The sequence below is a fragment of the Physeter macrocephalus genome, chromosome 2, assembly GCF_002837175.3.
Source record: "Physeter macrocephalus isolate SW-GA chromosome 2, ASM283717v5, whole genome shotgun sequence".
NCBI lineage: Eukaryota > Metazoa > Chordata > Mammalia > Artiodactyla > Physeteridae > Physeter > Physeter macrocephalus.
Genome location: NC_041215.1, coordinates 87,196,746 through 87,212,717, shown reverse-complemented (window position 1 = coordinate 87,212,717; position 15,972 = coordinate 87,196,746). Strand labels below are relative to the sequence as shown.

The 15,972-nt window shown below is 35.5% G+C and overlaps 1 protein-coding gene across 7 annotated transcripts in view; it reads left to right on the top strand.

The window, feature by feature from the left end:
* PDE1A (phosphodiesterase 1A) overlaps nt 1-15,972 on the top strand; it is a 278,243-nt gene that overhangs the window by 237,237 nt on the left and 25,034 nt on the right. For 6 of the 7 annotated variants that reach the window (XR_008618789.1, XM_024122306.3, XM_024122307.3 and 3 more), the window contains exons 11-13: nt 2,910-2,991; nt 5,028-5,148; nt 6,204-6,349. Coding sequence is in view for 6 of the 7 variants with exons in the window: in XM_024122306.3 (XP_023978074.1) it covers nt 2,910-2,991; nt 5,028-5,148; nt 6,204-6,349 (349 nt within the window). In the remaining variant the exon portion in view is untranslated. Of the gene's footprint in view, nt 1-2,909; nt 2,992-5,027; nt 5,149-6,203; nt 6,350-13,375; nt 13,414-15,972 lie in introns of those variants that run through there. The other variant, XM_055088869.1, reaches the window with a different exon arrangement.

Here is a 15,972-nt window from a genome sequence, read left to right as displayed (position 1 = left end):
AAAAAAAAAAAAAAAAAAAAAAAAAAGCTGCTCAACGTCACTAATTATTCGAGAAATCCAAATCAAAACTCCAGTGAGGTATCACCTCACACTGTTTAGAATGAGCATCATCAGAAAATGTACAAACAACAATTGCTGGAGAGGGTGTGGAGAAAAGGGAACCCTCTTGCACTGTTTGGAATGTCAGTTGATACAGCCACTATGGAGAACAGTATAGAGATTCCTTAAAAAACTAAAAATAGAATTGCCATATAACGTAGCAATCCCACTACTGGGCATATACCCAGAGAAAACTATAATTCAAAAAGACACATGAACCCCAATGTTCATTGCAGCACTATTTACAATAGCCAGGTCATGGAAGCAACCTAAATGCCCATAGACAGATGAATGGATAAAGAAGATATGGTACATGTATACAATGGAATATTACTCAGCCATAAAGAGGAATGAAATTGGGTCATATGTAGAGACGTGGATGAACCTAGAGACTGTCATACAGAGTGAAGTAAGTCGGAAAGAGAAAAACAAATATCATATATTAATGCATATATGTGGAATCTAGAAAAATGGTGCAGATGAACTGGTTTGCAAGGCAGAAATAGAGACACAGATGTAGAGAACAAACATATGGATGCCAAGGGGGAAAGTGCGGGGTGGGGTGGGGGGTATGAAGTGGGAGATTGGGATTGACATGTATACACTAATATGTATAAAATAGATGACTAATAAGAACCTGCTCTATAAAAAAATAAATTAATTAAATTTTAAAAAAAAGGAATCCCCAATATCACATTTCCCATGAAGTCTATGAGTACCCTTATTTCTACTTTAATAATAGTAATATCATCTATATTTTAGCAAGTTATTAATATTATTCTTTCACTTTATTCTCAACATGTTAAAATCAAATTCATAATAGTCTTTAAATCAAGCCCTCATCCAGATCATCTTATTTCTATTAGTGGCCCCAAAGTCTCCTTTTCATTCGGTTTGAAGCACAAGGCTCACCCTTAACTTACCCCAAGCCATCTCCCACACTGCCAACAAATTAGTGTTTCAAAAGTAGAATTCCTCTTATGTCAATTCCATATAGAATAAAGAGGGGAAAAGCCAATGCCTCTCCATTACATGTAAATTAAGTAGTAATCCTTTTCCTTGTGTTTTAATGCCATCCAAGATATGCATTAGACTTCATAAATACCTCTGATTTGCACAGCTCTGTGTTTTAGCTAGTATTATGAATTATGATTCTTATTAGCTAACATTTAATGACTACTGACTATATATTAGGCAGTGTCCTTAGGCTTCACATAAATTATCTTAGATAACCTCAGGATAACCCTATTAGGTAGATACTATTATATCCTTATTCTTAAAACAAGTCAACCTAAATCACCGAGTTGGGTAACAGGAGAATTCATTTCAGCAAAGTCTGTGATGTGTCTGAAGTAACAGAGACAGCCCGTTGAACCGCAGTGATTCAGCTCTGTGTCTTGTGACTCCAAGGTTAATGACACAATAATTTCTGCCCCCCCATCTGTCCCTTCAGCCAAGTATAAATATTAATTCCAAATGGAATGGATGTTATTCTCTTGGGGAATGGTGAGGTTTGCTGGGAGAGGTCACAGAAATTCTTTCCCTTAAGTCATGACATAGTGAACCATTCCTATTTGTAGCTACTTTGCCTACTTCTTTGGTGACTGTATCTAGATTTTTCTGAGCAATTCTCATTTCAAACTTTCTGTCCCTTCTAATCAGAGGCATAGTTTAGCATAAATGCACTAGAAAACATCATCAATAAAAACTTTAAAGCCACATGTTGACATAAAGTTGTAAAGATTGTGATGAAAAGCTGCTAGAGGAAGCAAAGGAAACTGAAGTTCTCAGACAGGTTTGCCTTGTAATATGGGCTCTGCTCCAAAGTAAAGGCCACTCCCTTTTGTCCCCTGATCTCAACCATATATTCTAAGTTGTGGTCTTATGCAAGGCCAGTGTACCCCATGAAGGTATACAACCAACAGATTAGGAGAAAATAGAGCCCAAAGCATTCTTTCAAATGTCCGGGCAGTTGAAGTGAATGGGGCAAGTGAAGTATCCTACCTCCTTTTTCTTTGTGAGCACATCTTGAATGCAAAGAACCAATGTTTGATAAACCTTATCATAATAAAGCTTTGTCCAGAGCAGCCACCTTTATTTCAGGAAACGAAAATCTAATTATGATGTTAAACCCAAACAAAAATGGAATTCTTTAACCTTTGTGCTCAATTAATCTACATTTGATAAGATCAAATAATAAAAAATCATTGACATTTCAATTTTCTCTGAGAATACATTAAAATAAAATTTATGCACACAGAATGTAAGAATGTTGAAGATATTCCTCATTACTTGCTGTAGGAGATTCAGTAAAACTTGGTTAATAGGTAAAAAGATGTTTCAAAATGCTCATACACTTTTAAATTTAAAAAGCCATCCAATCATGAATTCTTGATACTGAAGTTCTGCTGATGTATTTGGCATGGAAAAATGAAGCAGAAAAATCCACGAGTTGGATTGTTAATTAAATGCCAAATAACACACCGAGAGGACTATTTTATGGTGACTTTAGAAAATTCCAAAGAGCAAAGGTTTGTCTCTTTATAATCAAGGGGTTGTAATACCAATGGGGAGTCTCTAGGTGCTGAAAATGTTCATGCTTTTTTACTTCTGCAATGTGTGCCATATGCAACATATCCCCAAAAGGAGACCATGTGTGTAAAATTATATGAACTTGAACAACACCTTTTTGTTTTGTGATAAATACACAATGCTAATTAAGAAAATATGCAGCTTTTTAAGCCTTTTTATCTAAGCTGCTTTTAGTTTCTCCACACCAAGTCTGTACTAATGGGCTTTCCTTTCTGCAGGGAGATAAAGAAGCTGAATTAGGGCTTCCATTTTCCCCACTTTGTGATCGGAAGTCAACGATGGTGGCCCAGTCCCAAATAGGTAATACTGAGGATTGGTTGTTGTGGAGAGCGGGTGTGTGCCTGTCAGTTTTCAAATGGATACACGATGTTGTTCACCCATGAAAACCTCACTCCATATTCATGATAAATTTGATCTTTAGACTGATCTATATGGTGGTGAATGAAGAATTTTGAAACATTCTCACAAAATGAACTCAATAAAGCAGTATTAGTAAATAATTGTTATTCTCTTTGTAATCCTTTTACAAAATAGAGGACTTTCTTCTTTTGCAAGAGACAGCATTTCTTGTTGTTTTGTTGCTGATTATTTTCTGTAATTTAATCCTTTGTATTTAGGACAATCCAATGAAAATAGTAATATATCTGTTATCACTGTTTGCATAATATTCTTAATATACTAGCTCATATTCTTTTGGGAAAAAAATTCTTATGATATGAATAGGGAAGCCAACAACAGGAAATCTGTAAAATGATATTGCTCCCAATCATATTTATCCTTTTCATTTGTGCTTATATTGGAGACTTCAAGTCCAGCCCATGATTAAAACATATTATTGCTATGCTGCATGGTTCATATATTTGTAATAGTTATTCCCTGGGCCAGCATCTTCATTACTGACCTATATGATCAATAAATATAAGGATGACTGCCTTACCTCTCTAGTTGGTCTGGTACCACCTCCTACAAAGTGGTGGTCAGCTGTCAGAAAGCTTCTTGCTCTCACCTTTCCCCTTCCTACCCATGTTCCAACAGCTGTTTTCCTAGCTACCATAACACAGGTGACTCTCATCGTTTAGAAGTTGTGAATATGTCAGGTTAAGGACCTCCTTGGGCAAGCTAAGAAGAATAGAAGTGTCTGAGGCTTATTGCTGTAATGTAAATTGCTACCATGTTAGTAGAGGTGACTCATTTGATAGTCTCTAGATCCCAGGCATTTAAAACCATAGACAAAACGTGAAAGAACACCCTGGTGGTCAATTAACATTGACTCAACTTGAAGTCATCAATTCAAACATAAAACTATTGAAATTTTTGAATTAAAAATGCATCTTAATGTATGCTATGGTGAATACAATTACTTGAAATGTGAATTACTTTATCCAAGTTTCTGATGGATAGGATACTTTTTAAATATAGATATTTCCCAGGACACTATCATTTAAAAAGCATCCCTGCAGTGTTCTCTTATATTCAGATGGTAGTCTATTGCTCCCAGTTGTGTTTAAGGCAACAAGTGCTTGATTTCCAGCACCACACCTCTCCTGGGACCTCTGGTGTTGAATGTACACAGAGCTTGTCTCCTCCTCCACCTAAATACAGGTAGTAAATGCTCCCTAAAGGACAGTGCCCCATTCTCTGTGTGTGTCATTTTCTAGTTTGATGAGTACTTTCAATGTAAAATTCTTTATTCAATCCTGTCATCTCAAAGTGGCGGGATTAATGCTGTTTGTTCTCTGTTCTGATTTAACAGAATACGCCCACATGCTGTGAACTTAAAGCTTTACATTCTGAGAATAATAAATAGCAATTTGAAATATTAACACACTGGCAGAAAGCTCTGACTGATACAGTGTGAGAAAAAGAAGTGGTTGCCTTCCTGTGGCTTGAGAAAAAAACTTCAATTATTTAGTTTCTTTGGAGCTTACATATTATTTCTTGTTAGTCAATAATAAAATTCAACGAACAAGTGAAGACCTTTCAGAAAGAAGAGTGATCCCTCTCATTAACAGAGGAAAATAGATTGACTCTGGTTAGATCTGAAATTATTGTTAACAATAAGATGAGGCTGAATATTAAGTAGGAAACCCAATACACTTGAGTTAGCAAGCTTAAATTGTATCACTTCCACTGCTTGAGAGATGATTTTGTAGAACAGTTAAACTCTCTCTAAAGATTGTGTTATTGGATTAAAAATAATTGCAAGGGGTAAGCTGAACCAATGTTGTAGTTGAAACTTGTTATCAGGGGCATCAGAATCTCTGCATTATTACTAATGTTAGAATTCAGGAAATTGTAACACTTGAATATATTTATTTATGTTTTTGCTTTTGTAGGTTTCATTGATTTCATAGTAGAGCCAACATTTTCTCTTCTGACAGACTCAACAGAGAAAATTATTATTCCTCTTATAGAGGAAGACTCAAAAACCAAAACTCCTTCCTATGGAGCAAGCAGGTTTGATGTTTTCTTTTTTGCATCTTTTCCCTTTTACTTATGATTATCTTTATTATTCCTTACATTAGGCAGGAAATTCTTAGAAGAATTATTAGGTAGTATTGCCACCTAATGGCTCTGCAATATATTGCATCTGCCTTTGAAATTAGGAACTTGATGTCCACTACAAAAAGTATCCAAGTACTAAGGAGTATAACAGAATTGTATTCAATACTCAGGAGAATAAATATTATTTTAATTTTCATTGAAATGTATGAATTATGTCCTGGATATAGTAACATGTCTGGTAGTGGTGGGCAGTTGGGAGACGGACATTGTGTTGGCTTGCTAACCAATCAATCACAGCCCACTTGTATGTCTAGAAAGATGCCTACATCAAAGTTAGCCTTTTAGATGACATGAATACAGTGGATCTGTATAACATGTAACTTAAAATATTCCAATCTAGATTTTTTCAATGATAAATGTGTTAAGGGATGTTATTTAAAACTTCCAGTTGCAGAAAAATTATGTTAAATTCTTGTCCATCTGAACACATAGTTTTTCCAGATAACATACCAACATTTCCTAAATGTTGCCCTAATGAGGAAACTGAGGGAATGTTCTACCTGAGAAAGATCCACGTTATCCTAGAGATTAAATGGTGACGGAAGGGCAGGGACCATTACCCCACTTTTAGCTCCAGAGCGGTGATGCCGCTGTGCTGCTCACCAGTGGACTCACCACTAAGTCAGCTCAGCTCAAGGTTCTGCTGCTCTCATTAGGCCTCACCCACCCCCACCCTATAATACATGTGGGCCCTGACCTGCTGCTCTGGGAATCCCAACAGGGCCTGGCCCTCTCCGTGAGGGGAGGAAGGTAGGAGGTGAGCAGCCCTGACAGGTGCTCAAAACTGGGCTTGAGCAGCTGCCTCCCTGCTTCTGTAGCTGGTTTTGTAAAGTGTTTCAGGCTTTGCTTCCTCATCCCATATCCTGCCCTTGGTATTTCCTGTTTTCTTTGGTGGTTACTATTAGCTCAAGCACCTTTCTGTTATCACATCTTGCTCATTCCTCTAGACGATCAAATATGAAAGGCACCGTGAATGATGGAACCTATTCCCCAGACTACTCCCTTGCAAGCGTGGACCTGAAGAGCTTCAAAAACAACCTGGTGGACATCATCCAGCAGAACAAAGAGAGGTGGAAAGAGTTAGCTGCTCAAGGTACAGTTGTTTATGAAGGGTTACTGCCATCTCTCTCTGTCCTAACTCCTCCTCTGAGATGTTGGATTTTTTCCCCCTAGATTTCTTCCTTTATAAAATAAGCAAGCCCTTGGAGGTGCTTAGAATTTGGCTACCCTTTGACTACTCATAAGAAAATTGGTTTGTCTGTTAAATAAAAAGATATTCTGCTCTGTTTGTGCCATGTGGGCTGCAGAAGTATTGACATGGGTGGCAGTGAAGTGGATGTGAAGGATGGGACAATAAAAGAGCGACAAAACTTTATGTGGCACCGTAACGTCCTGTTCATTTCTAGAGGTACTTTTGATCCTGTGTTTTAGGCTTTCCAAGTAGTTTTGTGTTGCATTAGGAATGTAACACTTAGTGTTAGAGATTTGAGTATATGTTTTTTTCAGTTTTGCTAAGTTACTTCTTTGGCTGACAGGTTCACGCATGAGTTGGGAGAATCGTTTGTAATCGGCTACCAAAGAAAACAAATGGGAGGCTAGCTCTATTTATTTCTGACATGTTTTTTATTCAGATTAATTAGTCTATTTGTTTTCCAAGGCATGTGAGTTAGTATCAGTCATTATCCTTCACGCAGGAAATTAGCTTTCAAATTCCACATCTGGCCCGTCTCCTTTCATGCTGCATCCCATAGACCTGTCTCTCTCACGCTTTATACTCCCTGCACAGTGGCATTCCGGCAGGTTCTTATAATACCCCAGGGCCTTTGCAATGATTGTTTCTTCAGCCAGGAATTCTCCTCTTGGAGCTTTTTGCAAGGCTGATTCCTTCTTGGTTGGCCGATTCATTCCTTGGCCGGAGTGTTCCTCCCTCTGCAATCTGTTTTTTATTTTTAATTTGAAAAACACAGTACTTAATAACTTTTTAAATTCTCACATGGATCTTACTGTTATCATTCCCATTTTACAGATAAGGAAACTGAGGCAGAGGACAGTTATGTGACTGGCCTCAAATCCCACAACTAGTAAGTGAAGGAGCTGAAATTCATTCTTTCTCTGCAAATGCAGTGCCCTAAAACCCCATGCTAGGCCGCCCACCAAAGAGACCCTCCTTGACCACTAAAAATAATGTCCTCTGTCCTGGTTTCCCCTATTCAAACCAAGTTTAGTCATTTCAAAGTGGTATCACTAGTCCATAATCAATGATGTTGAACGTACAATCCTCAAAAGTCAGGTCATGGTCTACTGTGTTTCCCAGAGTGTCCTCAGCTCCTGGTACAGTGCTGGGCATATCATAGGCACTCAGTAAATATTTGTTTAATGAAATAGTTAGTTAATCCTGGATGGGGCTGCATTATTTCTCCACCTCTGCTATTAGAAAACTTTTAAAAATACCAATCTAATGCCTTCATCTGAGTCTGTAACTCATGTTCTCCCAGCCACTTAAGTCTGTTCTTAGTTGAAAGGAAATAGAGTTTCCCAAACATTTGTGGCTCTATACAGCTATTACAAGGACCATTTCCTGGATGTATAACCTGTGTGATCACACAGTTCCTCCCCCATCCCCCACTCAGAATGGCCCTATGCATAATTAAATACTCTAGTATCATCATCTTGAAATTCTTAAAAAATTTGGAGCCAGGGGCCTTATTTTTATTTGGCACTGCACCCTGCAATTATATAGCTATTCCTGGCCCCTATGAAGGCTCTTTGTAATGATACATTATTGTCACTCAATAAAAAACATCACACAATACAAGACCCAGATGACCATACTAAAACATTGTCAAACCCATCTAACTGGAGACTTCAAGTGACTAGAATTTCCCCTCTATATGAACAAATTATACTCATGATATTGACCCTGAAACCCTATAAGATATAAATCGCTAGACCATAAGCTGTTTGAAAACAGGAACAATATCTATTGTATTGTCATTATTTTCTCAGAGCTGGCATGTCCCTGGCATACTACAGGTGCTGTAAAATTATTTACTGAATGTGGTTTTGAATGAAAGAATGAATGAATACTTAAACTTCACTTTGAATATATTCATTCAGAAAGGAAAACGAATGAATATATTAGATTTTCAGCAATGAAGGGAAGAGAGGAGGGAAACAAGATTTCTGAAACCCCTCCTATGTACCAGGCATTTTAGACATATTGTCCTATTTTCTCCTACAACCTTGTGAAGTAGAAAGTATTATCCCCATTTTATACATTTGGAAACTGAGGATCACACAACTTCTAAGCACTAGAGTCAAAACTGATTCTTTACCCCAAGGTTTTTCCCACTCCCTCCTATTTTACTGTCCCATATCTTTCAAGAAAGTTTGAAAAAATTGACTTGAAATATTTATCTTCAACGAATCCAAAGAATCCAATTGACCAAGATACACTCTCCTCTAAGAAAGTTTTAACTAAAATGAACAACAGTGAACCCCAAATATCAACCCATCACCTGGAACCTATTTGCCATAAAAGAAAACACGGTGTCAAAATTGGATTAGAACTACGATTGCTCCCTTTCTAATAAACTTTCTGGCACTGTGCTCTCTTGAATGTTGTGTTGCACACAGAGGTAAATTTTAGATTTGCACAAAGTTCTCAACTTATATTTCTGGAATTGAGTAATAATAACTCAGTTCTGCAGTTAGAAAATGTAGAACCAAGATTTGAGCACAGGAAGTCTGGCTTTAAGCAAATTAAAATTATAAAGTATTTTGATAATATAATTTCCAAGGGGTACTTGTGTAGAGTACACATAGTTTGAATAAAGGAAATAACGTCCAATTTTCATTATTTATAAAATTGTACACTTGGTTTCTATTTCCAATGCAATGGTGATCTAGATAAACTTAAAGAAATATGGTAAAAACAACTAACCATGCTTGATGAAATATTGTTGAAAAGAAATTGACACACTTAGGACCTGTCCAAATAAAGATAAAACAGAAATTCAGAGAAATAAGGAAACTTTGGAGCCAGAATCTCTCCTGAGGGCACCTGTTTACCTTTACTGAAGTAATAGGTTTGCAGACTGAATTTATTACCACATCGGGTTTATGCCAGAAGTGCAAATTTGGTTTTACATTTAAAAACTCTATTACTGCAATTCACCATATTAATAATAAAAGGTGAAAAATGCATCTCAAAAGATGCAGAAAGAACATTCAAGAAAATTCAATATCAGTTCATTTTTTTAATTCAGAGGGATAGTCCTACTCTACTATTTTTTTTCCCACTTTTCTTGCCTTCATTTTTACTGCTTAAGTTTTTGTTCTATCCCAATTTATTTCCTTTATGGTTTGAAACATTTGCACTCTATTCCTATTATTCTCATAATTAATTAGAAGATTTTAAGTGTATAATCAATAGTAAATAACAAAGAGGTTAACCAATAATTATACCTTTCCACCAAATAACACAAAAACCTTAGAAAACTTTGTAACTGATATTTTTTAAATGTTTTAGAAATACAGACTTTAATAATTAACATTTAAAACATCTTCTTGAAATTCAAGAATATGAGACTGCTTTTTAACATAGTTTTGAAAAATCAAACTAGTGCAGGAAGAACCTCTCAAGGTTCTTCCTCAGCCAGTCAGAGATGTTCCTCAGATAATCAGTGGAGAGCTATCTCAGCCCTTCCAGGGCTCTTTGATTACTAGGATTTTTCTGTCAAGTCCTGCTGGTCTACCAGTTACCCCAAACTTGGACCACAATCTCAGGCTTGCAAAGCTGTGGGTTTTCCCCATTTATTCTAAACTAAATCCACCACTTTATGTTGGAGAAAACAGGGTTTTGTTTCCCTCTTGTCCCAACCCAAACTGAGTCTACCTCCTCTGACAGCAAAGCTGTTTTCCATTCTCAAGCTGGGGTTGGCAGAGGAAGTTGGGAGTAGCTCCAGGCAAGAAGGTCACAGGTTCCTTTTGTTCTTACCTGAATCTCCAGAAATTTTTCAAGAATAAATGCTTCTCAGAGTGTTGTGTTGCCTTGATTGATTTCCATTGTGATGGAATAGTTGTTTTTGTTAATGTTTTCCAACTGTATACTTGTTTTCTGTGGAGAGGAAACCCTTGGCCTCTACATCACTCTAACAGGAAGTCCTCTCTCTCCATATCGGTTTTTGCGAGAATTAAATGAGTTGATTTACGTAATCTGTTTACAAGTACCTAAAATAGTAGCCACTACATGAGTTGGCTTTTATTTTTTAAATTATTATTTACTGTGCTTCTGGGATACAGTAAAAAACTAAAGAGACAATAATACCTACCTTCATGAAAGAATGGGAGTTAGGAGGAGGATTGAAGTTTTGAATAACGTGGCTAGGAAAGGCTTTACTGAGAAAGTGATAATGTAAATAAATACATGAAGGAGGTTAGAAAGACTTATGGGGAGGTCTGGCATAAGAGGTGGGGGAATGTTTTCAGAAAGAGGAAATGACTAGCACAATATCTGGGATGTGGAGCTTGGCTGACATGCAAGAAATAACAGGAAGCAAGTGAAACAGGGAAATTGGGCAAGTGGGAATAATGTAGGCAATGTGTTAGATGGGTAACATGATGTCACATCATTGGTTTGGGTCCAAGAGAGATAGGAAAACCTTATGTATGATTTTGAAGAAGAAAAATAAAAATGAAATGAACTGAAATTTTAAAGGGATTACTCTGGCTACAGAATGGAAAATATTATGTTTCGTAGGCAAAAATGGAAGAAAAAAAAAAAAAGGAGGCAAGGAAGAAGCTGTTGTTAATAACCCAGAACAAAGATGCGGGCTCAGATCAGGTGGTAGTGGTGGAGGGAGAGTGTCTAAATTCTGGATACATGATCCACGTAAGCACGAGTAGGAAGGGATAGCAAAGGCAGATTGGATTCTGGACATATTTTGAAAGTAGAACTGATAGAATTTGTTAATAGATTAGAAGTGCGATATGAAATCTAGAGAAGAGTCAAGAACGATGCCAGAGTTTTCAGTTTTCTTACATATTAATTGTGTACGTGTAAATTTCTATAGTCATTTTGCAGAACACTGGCATTCTCTAGCAAAGCTGAAGATGCACGTGCCATATTTCCCAACAATCTCATTTCTATATTTTTACCTTAGAGAGACTTTTGCTCATGTGCATCAGAAGACATGAGCAAAACATTCATTGCAGCATTGTTCATGAGTGCAAAAAACCTGTAAACAACAGTAAAATGAATTCATAAGCTGATTCATATTATGAACCAGCATACAGCTGTTAAGAAAAATAAAACTTCACTGTGAATATCAACAAGGATGAAAGACACAAATAATATTCAGCAAAATATGCAAGCTGCTGTAATATAGCAAGATACCATTTATAGAAAGTTTAAAAAAACTAAAAACTGAATAATAGGTTTTAGAATACACACATGATAAAACTAAAGAATGATAGGGGAAAATATTCAGAATGGTTCTAGGGAAAGGATGGAGAATTTATTTAGGAGTTAGTAATATTTTACTTCTTTGGTTGGGTTCTAAACATACATGTTCATTTGGTGATTATGGTTATATCTAACATATGCTTTATATAATGTAAATATAATCCATTTTTATGAATAGAATATTTCATAATAAAAAAATTTTAATTGTGATCTGCTGTGAAAGCACATCAACTAGAATAGTCATCTATTTTAAAATCAGTGTGTATCAGATACTGCCATTGTAATTTCCCATTGCCATCACCTCTGGTCTTAAATATACTGAAGATGAAGTTTTCCTTATTGCATTGAGATGAAAATAAGCAGGTCATATGATGCTTGATTAGACATCATGGTTCTGAGCAGAATCCCAGATGTTTGGTCATCATCATGCCAGCTCTGAAACTATATTTCATAGTTGTCTCAAAAACATCCCACTAATCCTAGAGCAGTAGAAGGTATGGATGCTTAGGCCCCAAGGTATGTAGCTCCTAGGTCATCAATAAAACAAAACACTTTTTTAAAGAGTCATTTAATTCAGTAAGCCTTCTATTAAGGATCTGAGAACAGTCTGTTTAAGAATGTTGTATGTAAATGCATTCCTTTTTGATACAGTGTGTTTTCAAAAAGTAAAGCCCGTGAAAGGCAAACACAAAAAGGTAAAAATTCTTTCCTCCAACCCAAACTGTTTTTTGTTAAATTTATCCATTTAGAGTGAGGAAAATGCCTTCATTATCTATTCAGCTTTCCTCAGCATCTTAAGTCTCTGCCCAGTCTATGTTTTTCTGTACTACTTAAGAGCAAACAGGAGATTTTAAGAGGGTGTGTGACTGTCCTCTAGTGAGGCAGGTGGAGGGAAATGGTGAGGAAAGTCACTTTTCTATTTCTACCTATGGAGTCTCAGGCCAATCACATAACTTTTCTTACCCTCAGTACATGTTATTATTGGGAAAATCCTATTTGTCCTAATGAAGGGGCAGACATTCCCATAAATTCTGACCAATCCGCATTTATGCTCCAGAGTTTTGAATGTCTGTGATGCAGCTTTGAGAACAAGGCACCAAGGAAATGAGAAAAAATAAAAGAGTACATTTGCCTATACTGATGGCCAGTGGGTGAGAGATGCCCCCAATTAACAACCAAGGAAGTCCTATACAGGAAAGAAATGTATACATTTTAAAGTGCCATATAAAAGTAACTCATTTTCACTGGTGGCCTGCCATCCTGCATCATGAGCAACACATGGGTCTGAAGCTGAGATGGAGTAGATTAGGTTTTGTTTAGAACAGTACCTGAATAGCAAACACAAATATCTGTTCTCCCTTGAAGCAGAAGAGTTGCTTTTGTAAGTCACCTGAGAGACTGGTTCCTCTTTAGACACAAGAATTCCAAATTGACCCAGGTCTACCAAATCCACCTAGATTGGAACAAAAACCATAAATCAATCCCAGATCTGTGTTCTTTGCCATCTTCTCAAAGAGAATGTGTACTTGAGAAAACTAGTTATGTCCCAGAATGAAATCTGGGTGTCAGTCTGGAATGGAATGCACTATGTTTTTTACTGTACTGAATAATTTTCTGATTTATTTGATATTGATTCAAACCCCCAAATACTAGGCTCAAAGATGATTAAGAAGTGAGAAAAGGAAGCAACGTGGGAACTGAGACACTACTGGAGTTGCACTGTGCACAAATCACAGCTGTTTAGAACCAGAAGGAAACCTAGAGCTAGCTTAAGGCAAGCTTGACATTTTAGAATATGTATTAAAAATCTCAAACATAGCAGTGTTCTCTAGTTTCTTTTTGTGACCTACTTCCTACATAATTGCTCGAGAGTCATAGAATATGTTCAATATAATATTATTCATTTGAGCATTTTGAGACCTGCTTTTGGCTTAGTAGCTCATCTGTTCCACCAAAAAAAGAAGGAAAAAAATAGGATTTTGCTTAGAATTTCTTTGATATCAGTTTGGGGAGAATTGTCATCTTTATGGTATTGAGTTATCCTATTCATATATATCTTATCATTCCTATGTCTTCTTTCATGTTTCTCAGAAAGCTCATTTTTCTTTGATAATTACTATAACAATAGTAATGATGATGGAAAATATTTGTTAGTGATATTAGATGTTAGGCACCATACTAAGCATATACTATATTATGTAATCACTTAATATTTATAATTAACAAAACTATATTTTAAATTTCCAAACATATTTTGTTGGATTTTCCATCAGTATTTAATATTTTTTATTGATTTTGTGAATGAGTATTTCTTGCAGGTGTATAGAAATACAATTTGCCTTTGAATACTTATCTTCTGCAAATAATGACAGTTTTTTTCTTTCCCAAATGTATATCTTTTATAATTGTTTTTCTTGAGTCAACTGCACTAGCAAGTTTATCCAGAATGATCTGAAATGGAAGTGATAATGGTATTCAGCTTGTCTCTGAATTTAAAGGGAAGATGTTTAATGTTTCAGCATAAGTGTGATATTTCTTACTTTCTCTGATCTGCTCTTTATGAAGTTAATTTCCCATCAATATTAAGAAAATAAATTTAAAATAAAATGTTTAGTTTTAACAAATGTCTTTTCTGTAGCTTTTTAAAATAATTCACATGATTTTTCTTTTTAATTGGTTCATGCAGTGAATTATATTAATAGATTTTCTAATGTTGAACTATCTTGTATTCCTTGGATAAGCCCAACTTAATTGTTAGGTATTAACTTTGTAAAAGTGTATGTATTACTTTGGCTGGCATTATAAAATTTATATTTGTGGGTGAGCTTAGCTGTTATTTTTCTTTCTCATACTGACCTTGTCTAGTTTTAGTATTGAGGTTATACTAGCCACATAAAATGAGTTGAAGTTTTAAAATTCTTGAGCTTATGTGAAATTGGTAGAACTACCTTTAAAAACCATTAAGTCTAGTGTTTTATTTGTGGGATAATTTTATCTGCTGATTCAATTTCCTTAGTGTTTACATAGGATTTTTAAAGTTATTTAGATTTTTAGTTTTTTCTGAATTGTGAAATATAGCATACTGAAAAGGAATACATAAAAACATATATGCACTATTTATAAGTAAATAACAAAGTATACATTCTTATAATAGACAATCATTATAGTGGCCTACAAGCAGTAGTATGCTGGCAAAGTTTAACAACTAGTTCAAAAAAAGTATGTATATATACACACACATATATGTATATATGTGTATGTATATATACAGGTTTATTATTATTATACAGGTTTATTAATATAAAGAATGTGTAGCACATAATTTATAAGTAATAATAAAATATACAATAGTCTATTATAAATTCTATACAGCTAATTGATTAATCCAGAATGCTTTCACTGATTTTTGACAGACTCTTGTGTCCATTGTCGACTTATGGTTGCAACAGACAAATGGGTGTCATTCAGACTGATATTTTCATTTCTATCAAGGAGTAAGATGAAAGTACAGAAATATATGTCAGAACTTAGAAAACATGGAAGGCATATATCAACTTCACTTGTTCATCCAAGATGCAAATGATTTCTTGGTCATTTAATTGGATAATGGCATTTGAATGCTGGAAGAAAATTCTCTCAATTTTTGTGCTATTTATAATGTAGCAGCTATAGACATGACACAGTCTTAAATTCAATCTCTATTTTTATCATTATCTCCACCTTTTTAGACAGCAATAAAACAATATTTGAGCCCCGATTCGGAAAGTTTGATGATATCCATGGTGTGAATATTCCCACCATGGCCAGTTTCAAGCTATCCATATAATTTATCTAAACATGGAGTTGGGAAAGGTGCATGTTATATATTTGCATTATACAGATATGGTAGAAATAACCTCGCAACATAGATAATAGTAAAATGTATCAAAATAATTAGACAATGATGAGTTCTGAGTATTTATCTCCTTTGTTTTGAATACAGTTTATTTAATTGTAAGTTTATATAATTTTACTTTTAAGAAGTAGTTTTAACAAATAGTTTGTAAAATTTCTGAAATGTAACAATTGGGTCTTGGTGCAACATATTGCTGCCCATAAAGCTTTCTGTGATCCACCGTCACCTCCCTTATCTTGCTGAGTCAATTTGCATTTCTCTTCTCCTCACCCGCTTGCCTTACTCCAGACACACTGACCTCCACACTGTTCTTTTTTTTCCTGTCTTACAACATGTCAGATACCTTTCTGCTTTA